General features: G+C 43.8%; 1 protein-coding gene across 3 annotated transcripts; it reads right to left on the bottom strand.

Annotated features, from left to right (window-relative positions):
- Window positions 1-10,704: 10,704 nt before the first annotated feature.
- On the bottom strand, window positions 10,705-21,152 carry ZNF543 (zinc finger protein 543). 3 transcript variants are annotated; one of them, XM_054465498.2, is made up of 4 exons: window positions 21,035-21,152; window positions 17,773-17,899; window positions 14,855-14,950; window positions 10,705-13,464 (listed from the first exon to the last, which is right to left on the bottom strand). In XM_054465498.2, the coding sequence occupies exons 2-4, from the start codon at window positions 17,804-17,806 to the stop codon at window positions 11,903-11,905; spliced, it is 1,692 nt and encodes a 563-aa protein (XP_054321473.1). In that variant the 5' UTR covers window positions 17,807-17,899; window positions 21,035-21,152; the 3' UTR covers window positions 10,705-11,902. The 3 variants fall into 3 exon arrangements, with proteins under 3 accessions (XP_054321473.1, XP_054321470.1, XP_063514995.1); XM_054465495.2 differs by having other exon boundaries at window positions 20,698-21,088; XM_063658925.1 differs by lacking the exons at window positions 17,773-17,899; window positions 21,035-21,152 and adding an exon at window positions 14,593-14,698.
- Window positions 21,153-21,596: the final 444 nt, after the last annotated feature.

Genomic DNA, 21,596 nt, shown 5'->3' with positions numbered 1-21,596 from the left:
AAATTCACCAAAAATATTCTTAACAGGAGATTATTGAATGCAAAGTTTACTTCAATATCTTTTTAAAAAAAAATTAATAAGACTGAACATGATGGCTCATGCTTGCAATCCCAGCACTTAGGAGGGCAGAGGCAGGAGGATAGAATGAGCCTAGGAGTTCAAGACCTGCCTGGGCAACATAACAAGACCTCATTCTCCACAAAAAGAAAAAAAGGCAAAAAAATTAATAGAAGAATATTTAAACTTAGAGATAATTCAAGACTACACCTTAGATATTCCCCTAGACCTGTCCCAAAAAAAAAAAAAAAAGGAACGATATATAAAGAAAACAATGGAAAATTTGAACTTCCTTTAGAGTAAGTGAAAACATAGGGATGGCTGTATAGATTTAGGAAAGACAATCATACATCTGGCATATCATTTTATATACTAAAAATATTAATTTTGCAAAGAGAAAGTTGTACAGAGCCATGTGGGGGTTTGCATGGAAGTCATGGGGAGACACTGGCTGCCACAATTTAGGAAGACTAATAGAAAACTTCATCTGACATTCCTTTAATTGGTGTGGATAAATGATTTCCCCAAACAATGGCAATGACAAGGCCAGAAAAATACTGGGCATCTGAGAAACTGGATCCTCCAGAGATTTTAGTTCACTGAGGGATGGGAAGAGGTCTGTGGGGTGGTGGAAATGGGGGTTAAGGTTTTTCCCAGAACTTCCAAACAGCCTGGGTCGGCTCAGAAAATGTTGGACTAATGTTCAATCTAGGTTTAGAGTTTTGCATGGTGAATCCCACAGAATGGGCCAAAAAGAGGAAGACATTTCAGAAAATGAGTATGAAGTGACAATCTACAGAAGTGAAAGAGGAAAGAATGTGAAAACTGGGTGTTCATTAATAGAAAGAATGTGAAAACAGAACTTCTTACTTTTGATATTCTATGGCAGTAAACTGTGAGATGATTACTGGAGTACAGGGAGTTTATCTGAGATATGAACTCAGGATGCACAGGAATGAAAATGAGGCAGTGAGACGGAAGAGGGGGCGCAATAAAACTTTATTAGTGGCCAGGCACAGTGGCTCACACCTGTAATCCCAGCACTTTGGGAGGCTGAAGAGGGTGGGTCAATTGAGGTCAAGGGTTTGAGACCAGCCTGGCCAACATGGTGAAACCTTGTCTCTACCAAAAATACAAAAATTAGCCGGGTGTGGTGGTGGACACCTGTAATCTCAGCTACTAAGAAGGCTGAGGCATGAGATCACTTGAACCCAGGAGGCGAAGGCTGCAGTGAGCTGAGATCACACCACTGCACTCCTACACTACAGCCTGGGGGACAGAGCGAGACTCTGTCTCAAAAAACAAAACAAAACAAAAACTTTATTAGTGAGCAGGCTGACATCCTCCCAGAGGTCATTTGATAAGACTTGTAGGAAGATGGGTTGTACAGAACAAGACATCAACAGCGTTAGCTACAAACCCTAATCCATTTGTGTCTACATTGTGATTGGATCTTCAAGGTAATGACCAGCCAGTGTTGGTATATCAAGAAGTCAATACACTCTCTTATAATGGTTTCAGCAAAGGCTCTGTTGGCAGGGAAGTTAATGTCATATCCAGAAAAAGCAGCAACGCCATTAAATAAGAATCAATGTACTGTCTGGGAGGAAAAAGGTCTGACGTAAACATGTCACCAAGGGGCAGGCTGTTCTCTTGTAGGGATTACACCATATACTGCCTTAGTGTTGGTCTTCGTAAATAGTAGGTAAGGAAAGGAGTTATTTTAGTTGTGGTCAGCAGGATGCCATGTTGTTGGGCCCTTTTAAAACCTCCATTCCTGGCCGGCTGCAGTGGCTCATGCCTGTAATCCCAGCATTTTGGGAGGCTGAGGTGGGTGGATCATGAGGTCAAGAGATTGAGACCAGCCTGGCCAACATGGTGAAACCCTGTCTCTACTAAAAATACAAAAATTAGCTGGGCATGGTCGCAAGCACCTATAATCCCAGCTACTCAGGAGGCTGAGGCAGGAGAATCGCTTGAACTCGGGAGGTGGAGGTTGTAGTGAGGTGAGATCGTGCCACTGCACTCCAGCCTGGTGACAGAGTGAGACTCCATCTCAAAACAAACAAACAAACAAAAAAACCCCTCCATCCCCTAACACCTTGGTGACTATATTTATATCCCTAGAGTGCAAGGACTGGGATGGCTGAGGACTGAGCCTGGTTAACCTTAACTACTAGGTTCTCCTCCCCTCTTCTGCAGTGGGTTTCTTTTTATAGGCACTGACGTGGGACATAAATATCCACTCACTTTGCCCACTCCAGTAATTTTGTGCCCTTGTTCTATATATACTTGTCACTGATCTGCAGTGCTTCTGAACAATGAGACAAGCCATTTCCCACAAAAGTACACATATATCTTTACTTCAGGGCACTTCTCCCAACACAAAGGTAATGCCCACTTGTACTGGTCCAACTTCAGGCCATGGAGAGGATTCCTCTACATCCCTGGCCACAACACAGCTACTCAAGGCAGGATGTGATGTATCAATCTATTTGTAGCTTACTCTAAACATCAAGATAATCCATCTATAAATAAGGCTGGGTTTTTTTTTTTTTTTTTTCCTATTTTTCAGCCAACCAAAAGTATGAGAGTCTGATTCCATTTTTGTTTCATGGGTTTTATTTTTTATTTATTTATTTATTTTTTAGACAAAGTCTCACTCTGTTGCCCTGGCTGGAGTGCAGTGGCACATTCTCAGCTCACTGCAACCTCTGTCTCCAGGGTTCAAGCGATTCTTGTGCCTCAGCCTCCCGAGTAGCTCGGATTACAGGTATGCGCCACCATGACCAGCTAATTTTTTGTATTTTTAGTAGAGACATGGTTTCGCTATGTTGGCCAAGCTTGTCTTGAACTCCTGGCCTGAGGCAATCCTCCTTCCTTGGCCTCCCAAAGTGCTGGGATTACAGGCGTGAGCCGCCGTGCCTGGCCTCTGACTCCATTTTTGATATGTGACATTTGATTGTTGCCAGTTTAAAAGCCCCACCTCCCCTTTGGCCCACTTTTAAGCAACCTGATTTAAAAAGCCTACATGCTCCTTCCCTTTGCACAGCAGGAGAGCCAAACTCCCACCCCTAGCCAGTAGCAAGGCAGAAGGAGGCAGTCCAAGGCAATGCTAGTTGGCATTATACTTTCACTTCCAGGATAGCGTCATCTCAAGGCAAGTAGTGAGAGTTGTTAGCACTCCACTCCCTGCAGCCCTCTCCAAAGACAGATCAAGGTTACAAAACTTAAAAGAAGAGAGCTTCAAGGACATTTGGAACAGTTAAAATAGAGACCTAACATTTGGAACAATTAAAATAAAGATCTCACTCAGTTTTTCTGAGTTGCAAAAAGGGGGAAGGGAGTGGGAATAGAAATACTTGGAGAAATAAAGGCCAAACATTTCCCAAATTTGGCAGAAAGCATACACCTAAAGACTTGAAATACTGAACAATCACGAAATAGGATAAACGCAAAAAAATTCCACACTAGGACACATCATAATCACATTTCTGAAAACTAAAGACAAACATTTTAAAAGCAGTTAGAGAGAAATGACACATTAGTAAAGAAGAACAACAGTTCAAATGGAAGTAGATTTCTCATTTAAAACCAGAGGCCACAGGGAAGTGCTGCAATGTTTTGCAAGTTTTCCAGAAGAAAAGACTTGTCAACCATGAATCCTACACCACACAAAAATTTCCTTCAAGAATTAAGAAATAAAGATATGCTCAGATAAAAGAAAACAAAGAATATTTGTCACAGGTAGACTTATTCTAAAAAAAATGGCTACAGGAAGTTCTCCACATGCAAAGAAAATGGTAGAAGGAAGCTTCAAGATAGAAGAACAATGGAAAGGGTAAGAAATACAGGCAAAGAGACTATTTTTGTCCTTTCAACAAAGTTTGACATTATGACATAGGACTAGAGATTTTAAATAAATAGGTTTGACAACAGAAGCAGAAATTATAACATCATTCAATATGGTGCTCAGCACATGGAGAGTAAACACTCAAGACAATTGTATTAAAAGAATAATGGGGTCGGGCGCAGTGGCTCACGCCTGTAATCCCAGCACTTTGGGAGGTCAAGGCGGGTGGATCACGAGGTCAAGAGATCAGGCCAACGTGGTGAAACCCCATTTCTACTAAAAATACAAAAATTAGCTGGGCGTGGTGGCAAGCGCCTGTAGTCCCAGTTACTGAAAGGCTGAGGCAGGAGAATCGCTTGAATCTGGGAGGTGGAGGTTGCAGTGAGCCGAGACTGCACCACTGCACTCCAGCCTGGCGACAGAGCGAGACTCCGTCTCAAAAAAAAAAAAGAATAATGAGTATAAAGGGACCTAATAAAAGTAACATTTCTACAAATCACTCAAATTGCTATAATGTTGACAACCAGCAGATTGTGATTAAGTTACATAAATACATTTTAATACATAAAGTAACCACTAAAATAATTATACCAAGAAATACACTAAAAAAGCACTATATTAAAGATGAGCTTGCTGTTAAAATAAAATTTAAAAATTTAAAAAACACTACAGACAAATCAAAACTGAATTCTTAAAATTGTACAGGTACCCAAAAAAAGGCAAGAAAATAAAATATGCCAAAAACCAAACCAAGACAGAAACAGAAAAAAAAAAGGAAAAAGAGGCCAGGCATGGTGGCTCACGCTGTAAACCCAGCACTTTGGGAGGCCGAGGTGGGCACATCACCTGAGGTCAGGAGTTTGAGACCTGCCCGGCCAACATGGCGAAACCCCGTCTCTACTAAAAAAATACAAAAATTAGCCAGGCGTGGTGGCACATGCCTGTAATCCCAGCTACTCAGGAGGCTGAGGCAGGAGAATTGCTTGAACCCAGGAAGTGGAGATTGCAGTGAGCCGAGATCATGCCACTGTACTGGAGCCTGGGCAACAGAGCAAGACTCTGTCTCAAGGGGGTGGGGGAAGGAAAAACAAAGGAAAAAAATGATAGATTTAGTGCAACATATTAATAGCCACTTTAAAGATAAATGGTTTAATATACCAACTAAGAGAGATTTTCAAAGTGAAAAAGAAAAAGAGCAGGACCCAAGTATATGTTGTCTACATAAAATTTACTTCAAATATAATGATGTAGGCAGGTTGAAAATAAAAGAAATGGACAAAGATAAGCCATACAAACATCAACTTTTAAAAATGCAGCATTTATACCTTGTATTAGTGTAAGAGAAAGTATACTTCAGAGCTCAGAAAATGAACATGGACAAAGAGGAAAGTTTCATAATGATAAGAGGGATAATACACGAAGAAGATATAATAATCATAAATGCATATACACCAAATGAGAACATTCAAATATATGAAGCAAAAAGTGATAGAACTGAAAGAAGAAATAAAAAATTCCACAATTACTGTTGGGGACTTTAACAACCTTCTTTTAGCAAAATATTAGACAAAAAATGAGGAAAATATAGAAAGTCTGAATAAAATCATTAATCAACAGGATCCATAAACACAGAATATTTTACCAAACAACACCAGAATATACATCCTTTTTACAAGTACCTATGGAATACTCCACAAGCATGTTGTTTATGGGCTTTTTGTTTATGGCCCCAAAACAAACTTCAACAAATATAATTTTTTGAAATTAAACGAGCTTGTGCTCAGGCCAAATGTGAAACTAAAAATAACAACATGATAACAGGAGTATTTTAAATACTTGGAAATAAAAGAGCACACTTTTCTTTTTCTTTTTCTTTTTGAGACGGAGTCTTGCCCTGCCGCCAGGCTGGAGTGCAGTGGTGCGATCTCGGCTCACTGCACCCTCCGCCTCCCGGGTTCAAGCGATTCTTCTGCCTCAGCCTTCCGAGTAGCTGGGATTACAGGAGCCCGCCACCACACCCAGCTAATTTTTGTATTTTTAGTAGATATGGGGTTTCACCATGTTGGCCAGGATGGTCTCCATCTCTCGACCTCGTGATCTGCCCGCCTCAGCCTCCCAAAGTGCTGGGGTTACAGGTGTGAGCCACTGCGCTAGGCCAAAAGAGCACACTTCTAAATAACCCATGTGTCACAGATAATTTCTTAAATGGAATCAAGAAACAGTTAAGCTGAATGAAAATACAATTACAATATAGGAAAATGTAAGATGGAGCTCAAACAGTGCTGAGTTTAGCTTATAAAACTAAATGCTTATGTTAGAATAGTCTCTAATGACAATCTAAGCTCCCACCTCAAGAAACTACAAACAGCAATATACAACCAAGACAAGTAGAAAAAGAAAATAATAACGATCAGAATAGAAATCAAAGTCAGAACACATAGAAAATGACACAGAAATCTGGTTCTTTGAAATAGTCAATAAAATTTATAAACATCTAAGATGATTAACAAAGATAAAGAAAGAAGACACACATAACCACTATTAGGAATAAAACAAAGGATATACAACTATAGAACTTTCTGTCATGAAGGGAATAATAAGGGAATACTTCAAATAAATAACTCCACAAATTTAAATTACAAAACTTAGATGAAATGGAACAATTCCTCAAAAAGAATAATCTGTCAAAACCCACCCAATATGAAATACTTTGAGTACCTATTAAGTTGAATGACTATGTAATTCAAATCTTCCACAAGAGAAACCTCCAGACTTAAATGGTTTCACCAAAAAATTCTACCAAATACTTAAAGAAACAACACCAATTCTACAAAATGTCATGCAAATAAAAGGGGGGTGGCATTGGAGGAAAACTTCCCAATTGATTTTGGGAGGCCAGTATTAGTCAAACACCAAAATCAGATAAAGTGAAAACAAACAAAACTACTGACCAATATTGCTCATTGTAGTGGTCCCCAACTCCCCTGCTTTCTGTGTCCTGACCTAGAAATGCAAGGTGCCTTGACAGCTCTGTGACCCTGGACCAAGTGTATGTCTTCCCCTGCAGGCTTAAATGTAAGCTAGGGATTGGAATGCCCAGGCACTGACAGTTAAGTTGTTGCCTGAAACACTGAGAGATCAAACATGTTGCTAAACATGTAGAAACTGGCCCTGGATCTGAGCCAAATTCCTTAAGCCCTCATATACTCTCCATAACCCAAACTTCTCATTGCAGACATACACAAGTAGAGCTTTTTTTTGTTTGCTGTCCAACACAAGGACACACTGCAGCCCCCCAACCCCGTATGAAAGTTCCTCCGAACAATGATTTGAACTGATTACCCTGGTGTTTTATGCTCCTTTCTTTGGAATCCCAACAGGTCCTATCTCAGGACTTTTTGAAACAGTCCCTTGTGGGAACCCCTCTGCCACTTTTGGGGAAATTCCAGCCACATATTTGGCCAGATGGAATACTCATGATTTCAGATACAAAATTTCTCAATAAAATACTAGCAAATGGAATGTTGTAATTAAAAGAAATCATATTCCAATTAGCCAGGCATGGTAGCACATGACAGTAGTCCAAGCTATTCGGGAGGCTGAAGCAGAAGAATTGCTTGAACCTGGGAAGTGGAGGTTGCAGTGAGCCGAGATCGTGCCATTGTACTGTCACCCAGCCTGGGTGACAGAGACTTCGTCTCAAAAAAAAAAAAAAAAAAAAATCATATTCCATGACCTGATGGGGTTTATTCTTCCACGAGTGCAAGGCTGGCCTACATTCAAAAATTGGCCGGGCATGGTAGCTCATGCCTGTAATTTCAGTACTTTGGGAGGCCGAGGTGGGCGGATCCCTTGAGGTTGGAAGTTCGAGACTAGCCTGGCCAACATGGTGAAACTCCATCTCTACTAAAAATACAAAAATTAGCTGGGCATGGTGGTGCACGCCTGTAGTCCCAGCTACTTGGGAGGCTGAGGCAAGAGAATTGCTTGAACCTGGGAGGCGGAGGTTGCAGTGAGCTGAGATTGCACCACTGCTGCACTCCAGCCTTGGCGAAAAAGTGAGACTTGGTCTCAAAAACACAACAAAACATTCTAAAATTGGTTAAAGCAATCCATCATAACAGGCTAAAGAATAAAAATTACATGATCATATCAATTGAAGGGGGAAAAGCATTTGGCAAATTACATGCCCATTCACAATAAGAGCCCTCAGCAACTCAGAAGGGAAACTTTCTAAAGAACATGTACATAAAAGTCTACAGGTATCATATTTAACGATCTACACTGAGTGCTTTCTCCCAAACATCAAGAAAAAGGCAAGTATGTCCTCTTTCACCACTTCTATTCAACAGCACACTGGAAGTTCTAGCTAGTGCAATAAACACAAGAAAAGGAAATAAAAGTAATATAGATTGGGTAGGTGAAATAAGATGTTTGGGCCAGGAGCAGTGGCTTATGCCTATAATTCCAGCACTTTGGGAGGCTAAGGCAGGAGGCTCACTTGAGCTCAGGAGTTTGAGACCCGTCTGGCAACATGGTGAAACCTCATCTCTAAAAAATACACAAATATTAGCTGGGCATAGTGGAGTGTGCCGGTAATCCCAGCTACTCGAGAGGCTGAGGGTAAAAATTCCTTGAACCCGAGAGGCAGAGGTTGCAGTGAGCCAAGATCGCACCACTGTACTCCAGCTTAGGTGACAGAGTAAGAGTGTCAAAAAAAAAAAAAAAAAAAGTAGAAATAAGATGTTTGATGTTTGCTAATAACATTAATATTTATGAAGAAAATCCTAAGAAAGCTATCAAAAAATGTTGCTAGAACTACTGACTTCAGCAAAGTCACAGAATACATATAAAAATTCTAATTTATATATTTCTCTATAACTGCAAGTATCAAGTGCAAACTGAAATTTAAAACTCGATACAACATATAACGGCCCTCTAAGAAACTGTCTAGATTTTTAAAATATGTCCATAATCTATAAGCTGAAAATTACAAAACCCTTATGAAATAAATCAACGAGGACCTCAATAAACAGAGGGATGTACCATATTCATGAACTGCAAGACTCAACAAGATGTCAATTCCCACCAAAACGATCTTTAAATTTAAGGTAATTTATATCAAAATCCCAGCAACATATTTCATAGAGACAAACATGCAATAAAATGTATATGCAAAGCCAAAGGAAACAATTGATATGAAAGCCAAATCAATTTTTATTTTTTATTATTATTTTTTGAGATAGGGTCTCACTCTGTCGCCCAGGCTGGAGTGTAGTGGCACCATCTCAGCTCACTGCAACTTCCACCTCCCGGGTTCAAACAATTCTTCTGCCTCAGCCTCCCGAGTAGCTGGGACTACAGGCGCCTGCCACCTTGCCTGGCTTAGGTTTTGTATTTTTTAAATAGAGACGAGTTTTCACCATATTGGCCAGGCAGGTCTTGAACTCCTGACCTCACGTAATCTGCCCACCTTGGCCTCCAAAAGTGTTGGGATTACAGGCATGAGCCACCATGCCCGGCCCCAAATCAATTTTTAAAAAGAACAAAGAGTGAGGAATAAGTTTACCCTATTTTAAAATTTAGTAGATAGCAATCGTAATCAAAATAGAGTGGTATTGGCATAGGTTTAGGCTCAAAGACCAATGGAATAACACAGAGAACCAAGAAATAGGCCAATATGAATATACTTAAATAATTTTTTGCTAAGGTGTAAAAGCAATTCAATAGAGGCAGAATAGTCTTTTCAACAAATGGAGCTTAAAAAAATTCATGGGCAACAACAGAAGAAACTAAAGTTCATACTGTAACACAAAAATTAACTTAACATGAATCAGATCCAATGTAGAAGATAAAATTTGTAGGAGGAAATATGATAGAAAACCTGGTAAGGAGTTCTTAGACATGACATAAAAAGGACAAGGAGGGCCGGGTGCAGTGGCCCACGCCTGTAATCCCAACACTTTGGAAGGTTCAGCCAGGCAGATCACAAGGTTAAGAGATGGAGACCATCCTGGCCAACATGGTGAAACCCCATCTCTACTAAAAATACAAAAATTAGCAGGGTGTGGTGGCACACACCTGTAGTCCCAGCTACTTGGGAGGCTGAGGCAGGAGAATCACTTGAACCCGGAAGGCAGAGGCGGCTGCAGTAAGCCGAGATCTCACCACTGCACTCCAGCCTGGGCAAGAGCGAGACTCCATCTCAATTAAAAACAAAAAAGGACCAAGAGATGTCTTCAAAATAATGACATGAATTAACGCAATACAAAATGGCTTTGCCTACAACTACAATAGAAAACTATACAAGTGTTCACTAAAACTCACAAGTGTTCTGAGGGCTGGGCGCAGTGGCTCACGCCTGTAATCCCAGCATTTTGGGAGGCCGAGGCGGGCAGATCACCTGTCAGGAGTTTGAGCTTAGCCTGACCAACATGCAGAAACCCCATCTCTACTAAAAATACAAAATTAGCTGGGCGTGGTGGCGCATACCTGTAATCCCAGCTACTCGGGGGGCTGAAGCAGAAGAATCACTTGAACCTGGGAGGCAGAGGTTGTAGTGAGCCAAGATTGTGCCACTGCACTCCAGCCTGAGCAACAAGAGCAAAACTCTTTTGTCTCAAAAAAAAAAAAAAAAAAAAGGCTCTGAGGAGGGAAGTCCCACTCAGACACCCCTCTCTTCTCATAGGAGAGAGCTAGTCTCCTTTCTCTTTCTTTTGCCTATTAAACCTCCGCTCCTAAACCAAGTAAGTAAATAAGTAAATAAATAAATAAATAAGGCTTTGAGGAGTTCAAAGTGAATACATGGTTATTTTTACTTCTGCACAATATATTTAATATGAGGTAATACTATCACATGGCTCAAAATCTAGTCTTAAAAATATTATCAAAAAGGAATTACAAAACGCTCTAAATGTATATCATTTTAATCAAGCCTAAGTCCATGGTGACAACTGTGAAAGTCACACATCCCTACATACATGCATGCCGGCTTGCCTGTTAAAATTCCAGTAAAAGTGAATTTTCACACACTCTTTAAAGATTAAAAATGACATTCCTTCTATGTGTTTGTTCTTCTGAGTTTATCATGATCTTTCAAAGGAATTCAGCTACATACTGTATTTTTGGGGGGCCTTAATTTGACCTTTAGAAAACTGAGGTGGACCTAACTCTCTCAAAGGAGAGGTAAAGAAGCTGAGAAACCACAATCATAGGAAAAAACTAAGATTCCCAGGATTACTCTGTGCATGAACAATTACACTATCATCCCTATCCCAGGAAAACTAAAAAAAAAAAAAAAAAGTAAATCCACATCAAGAAAAAGGATGTGTATTGGATAAAGACACATGGTGAAACGTTTTTTTAAACAAGCATCTGAAGTGGACAATGTGTCCAAACATATGTACATCCTTATCTCCTTATAAAAGTGTTTCGTAACTCAAGCCTCCACATTTTTTATAAAGATGTATGCTCCTGCACCTCGAGAGTGGAGAATGTTGCAGGACTAAGCAAGCTTTCACAAAATGTTTTCAAGCCCTCGTTTGTCTAACTGTTCTGATACTGGGCAGCAGTGAATGTATACACAGGAAAAATAAAGGGGATGAGATCTTTTGTTTCTGAAACATTTCCCTCTCCCAAATAAAATAACAAAGGGATGACAAATTGCCATAGCCTTGTCAGACAAGTCTAAAAGAAGCCGTTGTTTTCTTTCTCTTCCCTATATCTCCTCTTCCTTTGTTTAAATATCCCTGAGATAATATTTCACTGTAAACTAAGAAGAAAGATGTGGCTGAAGGTTTTCCTAAGTGCATAGCAACCACTGGGTCTCTCTCATGGGTGAATTCTCAGATGGAGAATAAGACTCCAGGCTGGTTCAATTTCTAACATGATTGTTTAGATGACAAATGATAATCTATTATAGGTTTTCTCAAAGAGAGGATGCTTATGAAGTTTCTCTTCAGTGTGAATCGCCAGATGGTAAGATGTTCCCTTTCACCACAGATTTTCTTCAGTGGTGATATTCAAAAACTCTTTCCCTAATAGAAGTTCGTGGATGTTGACTGAAGTCTGTGCAGTCATAAAAGGTCTTCCCACATCTGTTACAATGGTAGGGTTTCTCCCAGTATGAATCCTTTGATGATGTGTGAGGGATGAGCCACGATTAAAAGCCTTTCCACACTCACTGCATTCATACGGCTTCTCTCCAGTGTGAATGATGGAGTGTCGAATAAGGTTTGCACTCCGGCAAAAGGCTTTCCCACACTGGATGCATTCATAGGGTTTCTCTCCAGTGTGAATCTGTTGGTGCCTCGTAAGGTGTGAACTGCGGTTGAAGGCCCTTCCACACTCCACGCACTCATAGGGTTTCTCTCCAGTGTGGATGCTGAAGTGTCGAATGAGGTCTGCCCTATCACTAAAGGCTTTTCCACATTCTTTGCATTCATAGGGTTTTTCTCCAGTGTGGGTCCTTTTATGCAAGACAAAAGTGGAGTAGTGGGTAAAGGCCTTTTCACATTCACTGCATTCATAAGGCTTCTCCCCAGTATGAATCCGTTGATGCTGCTTGAGGTGTGACCTACGGTTAAAGGCCTTCCCACACTCCATGCACTTATAAGGCTTCTCCCCAGTGTGGATAATGTAGTGTTGAATGAGGTCTGCACTCTCGCAAAAAGCTTTTCCACACTCGCTGCATTCAAAGGGTTTCACTCCAGTGTGAATCTGTTGGTGCCACGTGAGGTATGACCGGCGGCTGAAGGCCTTCCCACACTCAATGCACTCATAGGGCTTCTCTCCCGTGTGGATGATGTAGTGTCGAATGAAACCTGGCCTATCTCGAAAGGCTTTGCCACATTCTTTGCACACAAATGGTTTTTCTCCAGTGTGGCTCCTGTTATGCAAGACAAAAGTGGAGCGGTGGGTGAAGGCCTTTCCACACTGACTGCACTTATAAGGTTTCTCTCCGGTGTGAATCCGCTGGTGCCGCGTGAGGTGTGACCTGCGGTTAAAAGCCTTTCCACACTCCCTGCACTTATAGGGCTTCTCCCCAGTGTGGATGATGTGGTGCTGAAGAAGATGAGTGCTCTTGCTAAAGGTTTTCCCACACTCTGTGCATTCATAGGGCTTCACTTGAGTGTGAATCCGTTCATGCTGAACAAGGAGGGAATTCTTTTTAAACACTTTCCCGCATTCCTCACATTTATAGGAATTTTTCTCTTCACGAATCAAGGAATCTGTAACTGGTCCATGTGAATCATATTCATAGAGATCATCTTCTGTTGAAACTTGTTTTTGTGTAATCCTTGTACATATACCATCATCTGACCCCAAACCATCACGTTCAGAACTCACTGTCTCCAGGAGCTTCCCCCGCTGGGGGCCTATCCCTATTTTCAAGTGGACTTCCTGCATTTCAGATGGCCCATCCTGATCCTTGGATTGCCCTAATTGAGAGTCCTTTGAGGCTCCTTGTGTCAGTCGTTCCTGGAGTAAGACTTCCTCAGGCAAGGCCAGGTGAGAAAAGGTAGGCTCTGTGGTCTTGGGTTTTGTGTTGTCACCTGGAAGGAATACAATACACAAAAAGGCTTATTAGAGATGGCATTATAGAAGAAACAAAGGCCAGGGACAGTAGTTCATACCTGTAATCCCAGCACTTTGGGAGACCAAGGCAGGCAGATCACCTGAGGTCAGGAGCTTGCGACCAGCCTGGCCAACATGGTGAAACCCCGTCTGTACTAAAAATACAAAAATTAGCTGGGCATGGTGGCGCATGCCTGTAATCCCAGGTACTCAGGAGGCTAATGCAGGAGAACCACTTGAACCCGGAAGGCAGAGGTTGCAGTGAGCCGAGATTGTGCCAGTGCACTTCAACTTGGGCAACAGAGCAAGACTCCATCTCAAAAAAAAAAAAGAAGAAGAAGAAGAAACAAGATCAGCATTTCAGTGAGAACAAGAAGATGAAATAGTACCCTCAGCCTCCCAAAGTGCTGGGATTATAGGCATGAGTCACCATGCCCAGCCTAGAGTAGATCTTCAAAGAGAAAATTATGCTGGGCACGGTGGCTCATGACTGTAATCCCAGCACTTTGGGAGGCTGAGGAGGGTGGATCACCTAAGGTCAGGGGTTTGAGACCAGCCTGACCAAAATGGAGAAACCCCGTCTCTACTAAAAACACAAAATTAGCCAGGTGTGGTGGCGTATGCCTGTGATCCCAGCTAAGGCAGGAGAATCACTTGAACCCGGGAGATGGAGGTTGTAGTGAGCTAAGATTGTGCCATTGCACTCCTGCCAGGGAACCAGTGGGAGACTCCATCTCGGAAACAAACAAACAAAAAAGGGCCAAAAATAGAGTCTGCCTTATAGAACTATAGTGAAGATGAAGGGAAACACTACATACACTATGGTCGGCAGAGAGCAAGGCACTGAGTAAGAAATAAATACATGTTAGCCATAATTTTTTATTATGGGCTAGTGAAATATATACATCTGGGACCTCACTTGGAAGTACTTAAATTTAAGATGTAAGAGGCCAGGCTTGGTGGCTCAGCATTTTCAAAGGCTGAGGCAGGAGGAGAGCTTGAGCCCAGGAGTTTGAGACCAGCCTCAGCAACATAACAAGACCATCTCTATAAAAAATTTTAAAAACTCAGCCAGGCATGGTGCACATGCCTGTAGTCTCACCTACCTGGGAGGCTTAGGTGGGAGAATCCCTTGAGCCCAGGAGGTTGACGCTGCAGTGAGCTATGGTCACACCACTGTACTCCAGCCTGAGTGACAGAGTGAGACCCAGTCTGACGGGGAAAAAAAAAAAAAAAAAAGAGGCTCCATGGATCCCAAGCACCCAGAGAGACCACAGTAAGAAGACTGCCCACAAACTTCAGAGGCAGTGTTCACTTTTCCATGTGTAAGCTGCCATGACCCCCACCTTCCCAGCTGTTGGCTCCTACCTGGATAGGAGCTTTGGGAGAGGTCTTTTGTAACCATCCATAGCTCCTGTCTGTGATCCAACTGGTAGATCAGCTCTGGTTTGAACAAAGGACAGCCTGTGCATGGAGAACAAAAGAGGACACAGGGAGTTAGGTTAGAAGAAAGAAACCTGTCAATCTGATCTGGGACTTCAGGACGGGGAAGACCATGAAGTGAAGCTATTCTCAGCCAAGCGAAGAAAATGTTGAACCGTGACCATAAAACAACTACAAAAACACCATCTGGCTGGGCACAGTGGGTCATGCCTATAATCCCAGCACTTTGGGAGGCCAAGGCAGGTGGATCACCTGAGGTCAGGAGTTCGAGACCAGCCTGCCCAAAATGGTGGAACCCCATCTCTACTAAAAATACAAAAAGTTAGCCAGGTGTGGTGGCAGGCACCTGTAATCCCAGCTACTCGGGAGGCTGAACCCGGGAGGCGGAGGTTGTAGTGAACCGACATCATGCCACTGCACTCCAGCCTGGGCAACAAGAGCGAAACTCCATCTCAAAAAAAAAAAAACAAACCATCCTCATTGGGCCCCAAAGACTGTAAGCAGTAGTGCTGGCTGTGTGATAGTACCAATTACTTTTAATCTCCATCCTACAAAAATCTCAACCCTGTTAAGACAAATTTTCTGAAGGGATTTTATAATTAGTCCCTATGGCAGGTAGAAAAGCCCTGGTCTCCATCATCATCTTGCAAATGGCAACCCTGATCATCTGTACTCTGAAGTAGGCAGGTGACCTATACCAGCCACTCCAAAGACAGAAAAAGCCTTCTCTTTCAGGAAGGGCTAAATGAGGGAGGCTGCCACTCCTGCTGCCATGCAGCATTCTGGGAATTCTGTGAGGGAACCTGCCTAAAAACCTTACCAAGAAGAGGGAGCAAAGAGGCTGGGCACAGTGGCTCACGCTTGTAATCCCAACACTTTGGGAGTCTGAGACCAGCCTGGGCAACATGGTGAAACCCCATCTCTACTAAAAATACAAAAAGTAGCCAGGTGGTTGTCATGCACCTGTGGTCCCAGCTACTTAGGAGACTGAGGTGGGAGGATCACTTGAGCCCGGAAGGTGAGGCTGCAGTGAGCTGAGATCATACCACTGCACTCCAGCGTGGGTTACAGAGTGAGAACCTGTCTCCAAAAAAGAAAAAAGAAAGTGGGAGCAAAGAAAGACAACTGGCTTGACACCCACCAACCCAAGAGCCAGCCTTACCACTAAGCTTATTAGGTGAGATAATATATTTCCTTCAGGGTTAAGACTGTATGAGCTGAACTGCACATATAGCCCAAAACTTTTCAAAATATAAGAGGGTAAAAGACATAAGTACTCTATGGAGAAGTTAATGGCACAGGCAGTAGGACCCACAAAAACACAGGGTGGGATTCATCAGTCATCTCTAAGCAAATGTTTGCTCATTTTTGCTATGTGCTTGGCACTGGGTTCAATGACAGTGCAGTGAAAAAGGGGACTCAGACCTTCCTTCAGCTTTGTCAGGATCATGCTCCCCACAACCTCAGGGCCTTTGCACATGCCGGCCTGCCTACTTGGAATACTACTTGCTCCTCTAACTTGTTCGTTCTAATTAACTCACTCTTTGGGTCTCAGCTCAAAAACTTCTCGGAGAGACTTTCCTGCTGTGGCTCTCGAATCCAAGTCCTTAATCAATATGCCACCGGGCCATAGAACTTTACTCCTAATAGTATGTCAATAACTGATATTTATACAATGTAACTATAACCTAGGGAATATGCCAAGCAATTTAAATGCATTGTATTTTATAAACACTGAATTAAATTTAGGCATTAGTTTAGAAGAGAAATAACATATTTGAGATACTGATTCTCCATTCAGGAGAAAGGTAAGTTTCTTCACTGACCTAAGGCTTTTTTTTACATTCTAAGCAAAGCATTACATTGCTACTCCTATGGTCCCTGCACGAAAAATTCTATTTTAGGATTTCTTCACAGGATGCACATTAAGAATGTACTGCAATCAGGACCACATTATAGATGAAGAAATCGAGGCTCAGGCAGATAAAGTGACTTGCCAAAATCTGGGAAATGGCGAATGGCCAAGCTAAAATGGACACCTGAGTCTAGTCATCAAAAGCACCTGGCCAATTTAACCACAAAACTATACAAAGTTGTTCCAAAAAATGCTGAGTCCAAGTGTAATATTGCTGATTATGACGACAATGATTTAGACAGCAGTAACAATAGTGACAGCAACAGGGGTCACAATTGCTAACCTGCACCCAACCACCTATCACAACACACTGTACTGAACCATTTGCCCTCACACTAGCCCTGTGAAATAAATACTATATTGGCCCGTTTTTTTTTTTTTTCAGACGGAGTCTCTCTCACACTGTCGCCTGGGCTGGAGTGCAGTGATGCGATCTCAGCTCACTGCAACCTCTGCCTCCCGGGTTCAAGTGATTCTCCTGCCTCAGCCTCCTGAGTAGCTGGGATGACAGGCGCCCGCCACCACACCCAGCTAATTTTTTGTATTTTTAGTAGAGACGGGGTTTCACCATGTTGCCCAGGCTTGTCTCAAACTCCTGACCTCCCGATTTGTCCGCCTCGGCCTCCCAAAGTGCTGGGATTACAGGCATGAGCCACTGTGCCTGGCCTGGCCCTTTTTATTCATGAGAAAAACTGAGGCACAGAGGGATTCCTTAACTTACCCAGGAACACAGGGATCATAAGCAGTGGAGATGGGAGTGGACTCCTGGACACCAGACCCTGGTCTCCCAAGTGCTACACTCAGAGCAAATGGTGAACACCCCTGTGTGGTGCCAGGAGCCTCAGAACAAGTAGGCTGTGGAGGACAAAGGGGAACATGAGTAGGAGAACTCAATCCTAAGGGAGCACGGGACCAGAAGGGGCCTTACCCAGAGACACAAGAAGTCCGCAGGTCTCCAGCATCACCTCCTGATACAAGGTTCTCTGGGCTGCGTCCAACTGTCCCCACTCCTCCTGTGTGAATGTCACAGCCACATCCTCAAAGGTCACAGACACCTGGAAAATTAAACAGAGATAGTAGTGTTTCCCTTGAAACTGTGGAATACAATTAGAACTTGTCACTCCAGCACTGCAAAAGATGCACAGTGACCCAAGAATCAAATCACCAAGCATCTCTAGAGGGCCATGATCTGTGCCAGGCATGAGGGGAATGCGGACATTGCCTTGGATAAATTACAGTAGTGTCGGTCAGGTGCGCTGGCTCACACCTGTAATCCCAGCACTTTGGGAGGCCGAGACGGACAGATCAAGGGTCAGGCGATTGAGACCACCCTGGCTAACACGGTGAAACCCCGTCTCTACCAAAAATACAAAAAAATTAACCGGGCATAGTGGCAGGCGCCTGTAGTCCCAGCTACTCGGGAGGCTGAGGCAGGAGTGTGAACCCAGGAGGTGGAGCTTGCAGTGAGCCGAGATCGCACCACTGCACTCCAGCCTGGGCGACTGAGCGAGACTCATCTCAAAAAAAAAATTACTGCAGTGAAGAGAGAGAAGCCTCCTGTGCAGGAAGCCACTTGACACAGAAATAAGGTTAGGACAATCCTAAGTGGACTGAGAGGCACAGACAGTAAGTGCTCTGAGACATCAGAGGAATGGGAAAGAATAATAACAAAAACAACACCAGCAACAATAACAAGAACAGCACCTGAGTCTTACCAATCCTCCCTGTGAGCCTGTCTCATGCTAATGGCTTTACATGCCATGGTAAAGTGACTAAAAGTCCCCAGCTCGGGAGTCAGACTCCTGAGGTTTAAAACCAAATTCCTGAAATCAACACAAGCCTGCTATGTGACCTTGGAAATCTCATTTCATTTATCTGAGCCCTGATGTCCAGGTCAACACAACAGGGTTTTCCACTTCACCAAGAATAGTCAAAAGATCTGAAGAAAAGCTGTAAAGGAAACACTGGGGCAAAGGGCCACAGCTCCTGAGTTCACCATCATCATCTCCATGTCACACTCAGAGACTTGAGGTCCAGGCCCTCCATTAGTCTACCCAAAGTCACATATCTTATCAGAAGACACAGAATTTGAACCCAGGACCCTATGGTCTATGTTCTAATCATGCAACCCGACACTCCTTCATTAGCAAAGTTAATGCACAGTTAATGAGGATGGGAAACATTGAAACACATCCATTTGAGCCACCCTGAAAATATTTACAGGATTTTTTTTTTTTGAGACAGGGTCTCAATATTTTGCCCAGGTTGGGCTTGAACTCAAGATCCTCCTGCCTTAGCCTCCCAGGCTGGAACTACAGACACATGCCACTGTGCTGGGGTTAGCCACTTGAAAATATTTTCATGGACATGGGTGGAGCAGCATAGTCATAATCACCTATCTCACAGAAGAGTCACCTGAGGTGGTGGCACCTGCCTCAAAAGTGGCAGGGCCTGGACCTGCATCTGCTGCCTTGGACACTTCTGGACCTCACAGATGCCCATTCTCATAGGAAGAATCCACAACAAGCTATCACTACCTTTTCCTGTTTGAGTCCTACCAGCAAGTATCCCTGAGGTCAGGATACTTCAGAAGCAACGAACAAGAGTCACAGAGGACACAGCAGGTTGTAGCCATGAGAACATGGGCCCCTGACTGGCTATGATGTCTGTCCTGGCTAAGGAGGAAGGCACATCTAGCAAAAGACCACAAAATCTTGTGTCCCAAGACATGTGTCAGCTGGCATAGGAGAAAACCACTCAGGAAACCACTGTGGAAGCCACACGGGTCCCCTGCGGATTTCTTAAACAACCAATAAACCATTTTTTTTTTTAGTTCACACAGTTCCACCAGCATGAAATGCCATGACTCCTCATGTCCAAGACCACCTGCTAGAAGGAAGCCTGCTCAACTTGCAAAGTTTACTTTAGGTGTCACCCCCAGGCCTCCCTAACCAATGCGGGTAAAGAAGAGGGTAAAAACACAGGCTGTGATGGTAGACATACCAGTTGTTAGTTTCTGATACTTAAGAGCTACAGTGATGTAAGGCAGGTAATTGAACCTATGTGAGCCTCAAGCTGCTCTTGTGTAAAACAGTGATGACAAGAGAACCTAATTCTAAAGAGTTCAGGATTAAAGGAGCTGAGGGTTAAATAATGTCTGCCAATCAGCCCACAGCAAGGACTCCTCATGATCAGCTGTCACTCTTTGCAATTATTTCTTTTCTCTTTGTTCACATAACATCCTAGACCAACTCAAGCGGCAAGCTTCTTTAATATCGTCAGATTCTCTATACAAAAATGCCACACATTGCCAAAAATGGGCAAGTGCGTAAGGCGCCACTTTAGCCGGAACTGCCAAGAAAGCCACCTCCAAATAGGTGACATCTGGACAGAGACCAGAAAGATATGAGAGGGAGGCCCTGCGAAGTTATAGGGGCAGTGTTCAAGGCAAAGGGAAGTGCAAAGAGAAAGCCTGGAAAAAGGAAGAGGACTGCACGGTCAGGTTGGTGGCTCTAAAGAGCAAAGGACAACGGAAAAATGGAGAGACAAGGTCGGGGTGGTTGGCCAGGTGGATGGCGTAGGGGCTGGCAGGCAACAGATGAAGTTGGATTTAGGGGAAGTGTGATGAGCTCCATGAAGGAAGCATCATTCATCCTTCTACGAAGGACTGAGCACCTGTCGGAGGCCAACACTATGGCAGGACTGCGGATAAAGGAAATGACAAGCTACGGCCACTTCTCTGAAATAAACCACGGCAACGAAGAAAAGTCCTGTGGCTGTCTTGGCTTCTTCCTGCCCACAAGGCCTCCAGAAATAGCAGAGCAGCAGCAAGGCCGAAACCTCGTCCACTCACCTGCGCCGAGGCTGCCATCCTGAGACCCTGCAGCCCTAGCGGGAACCGGGAATGCCGCGGCTCAGCCGACCCCCCAGCCCTTCTCTGTCCTGGACGGGGAGACCTCGGCTGACTTTCGCACTCGGAGCCTCAGTTTCCCCAGAGAAAAATGAGCACAAAGCGGGCGCAGCGTCGGGGCTCAGGAGACGGAGGGCAGCTGCGGAGGCCTGGGCCCCGGCGGGCGCCGGTGGAACACCCAGTTAGGGAAGAAGCGGAGCGTCAGGCTCCCGCCAAGATGCGGAGAAGGGGCGTACCCGCCTCATTACCCTCCCCCGCTCAGGCCGCTGGACGCTCCTACCCAGCGGTCCAGGCCCCACACTGTTTCCGGGCCAATCCTGCTCACGGAGATGACGTCACGCGACGAAGCGGAAGTCCCACCTCCGCCGCCCTGGCCCGCAGAAAACGCCCGTGTCCTGGGCCGTCATTGGCCTAGAGTCCGCGGCCGACGCAAGGGGTGGTGCCTTCTGAGTAAGGCAGTTTTTTCCTCACATCTACCGGGTGTGGGAAATAACCAAGCGCGGCCGACTCCATGTAAGTGCGCACAAGGACCCCCGCGTCGTCTTAAGGCCGCCGCTTTACTATCGGCACAAGTCGGAGGGTCGAAAGGTCCTTTCTAGCTTAGGAAAATTGAGGTCAGGAGGCGGGGATATTCGCCCCGATTCAGATCATGGGCTGGGCCCAGAGCTTCTGGCTCACTTTCCTTCTTTTAGGGAGGTAGCTCATACATGTAATCTCAGTGCTTTGGGATGCCAACACAATAATTGCTTGAGGTCAGGAGTTTGAGACCACCCTGGGCAATACAGTAAGATGTTATATCTACAAAAAAAAAAAAGAGCAAGGCATGATGGTGTACGCCTGTA

Source organism: Pongo pygmaeus, chromosome 20, assembly GCF_028885625.2.
Source record: "Pongo pygmaeus isolate AG05252 chromosome 20, NHGRI_mPonPyg2-v2.0_pri, whole genome shotgun sequence".
Taxonomy (NCBI): domain Eukaryota; kingdom Metazoa; phylum Chordata; class Mammalia; order Primates; family Hominidae; genus Pongo; species Pongo pygmaeus.
Note: the sequence above shows the minus strand (reverse complement) of the source record. Positions and strands in the feature narration are given on the sequence as shown.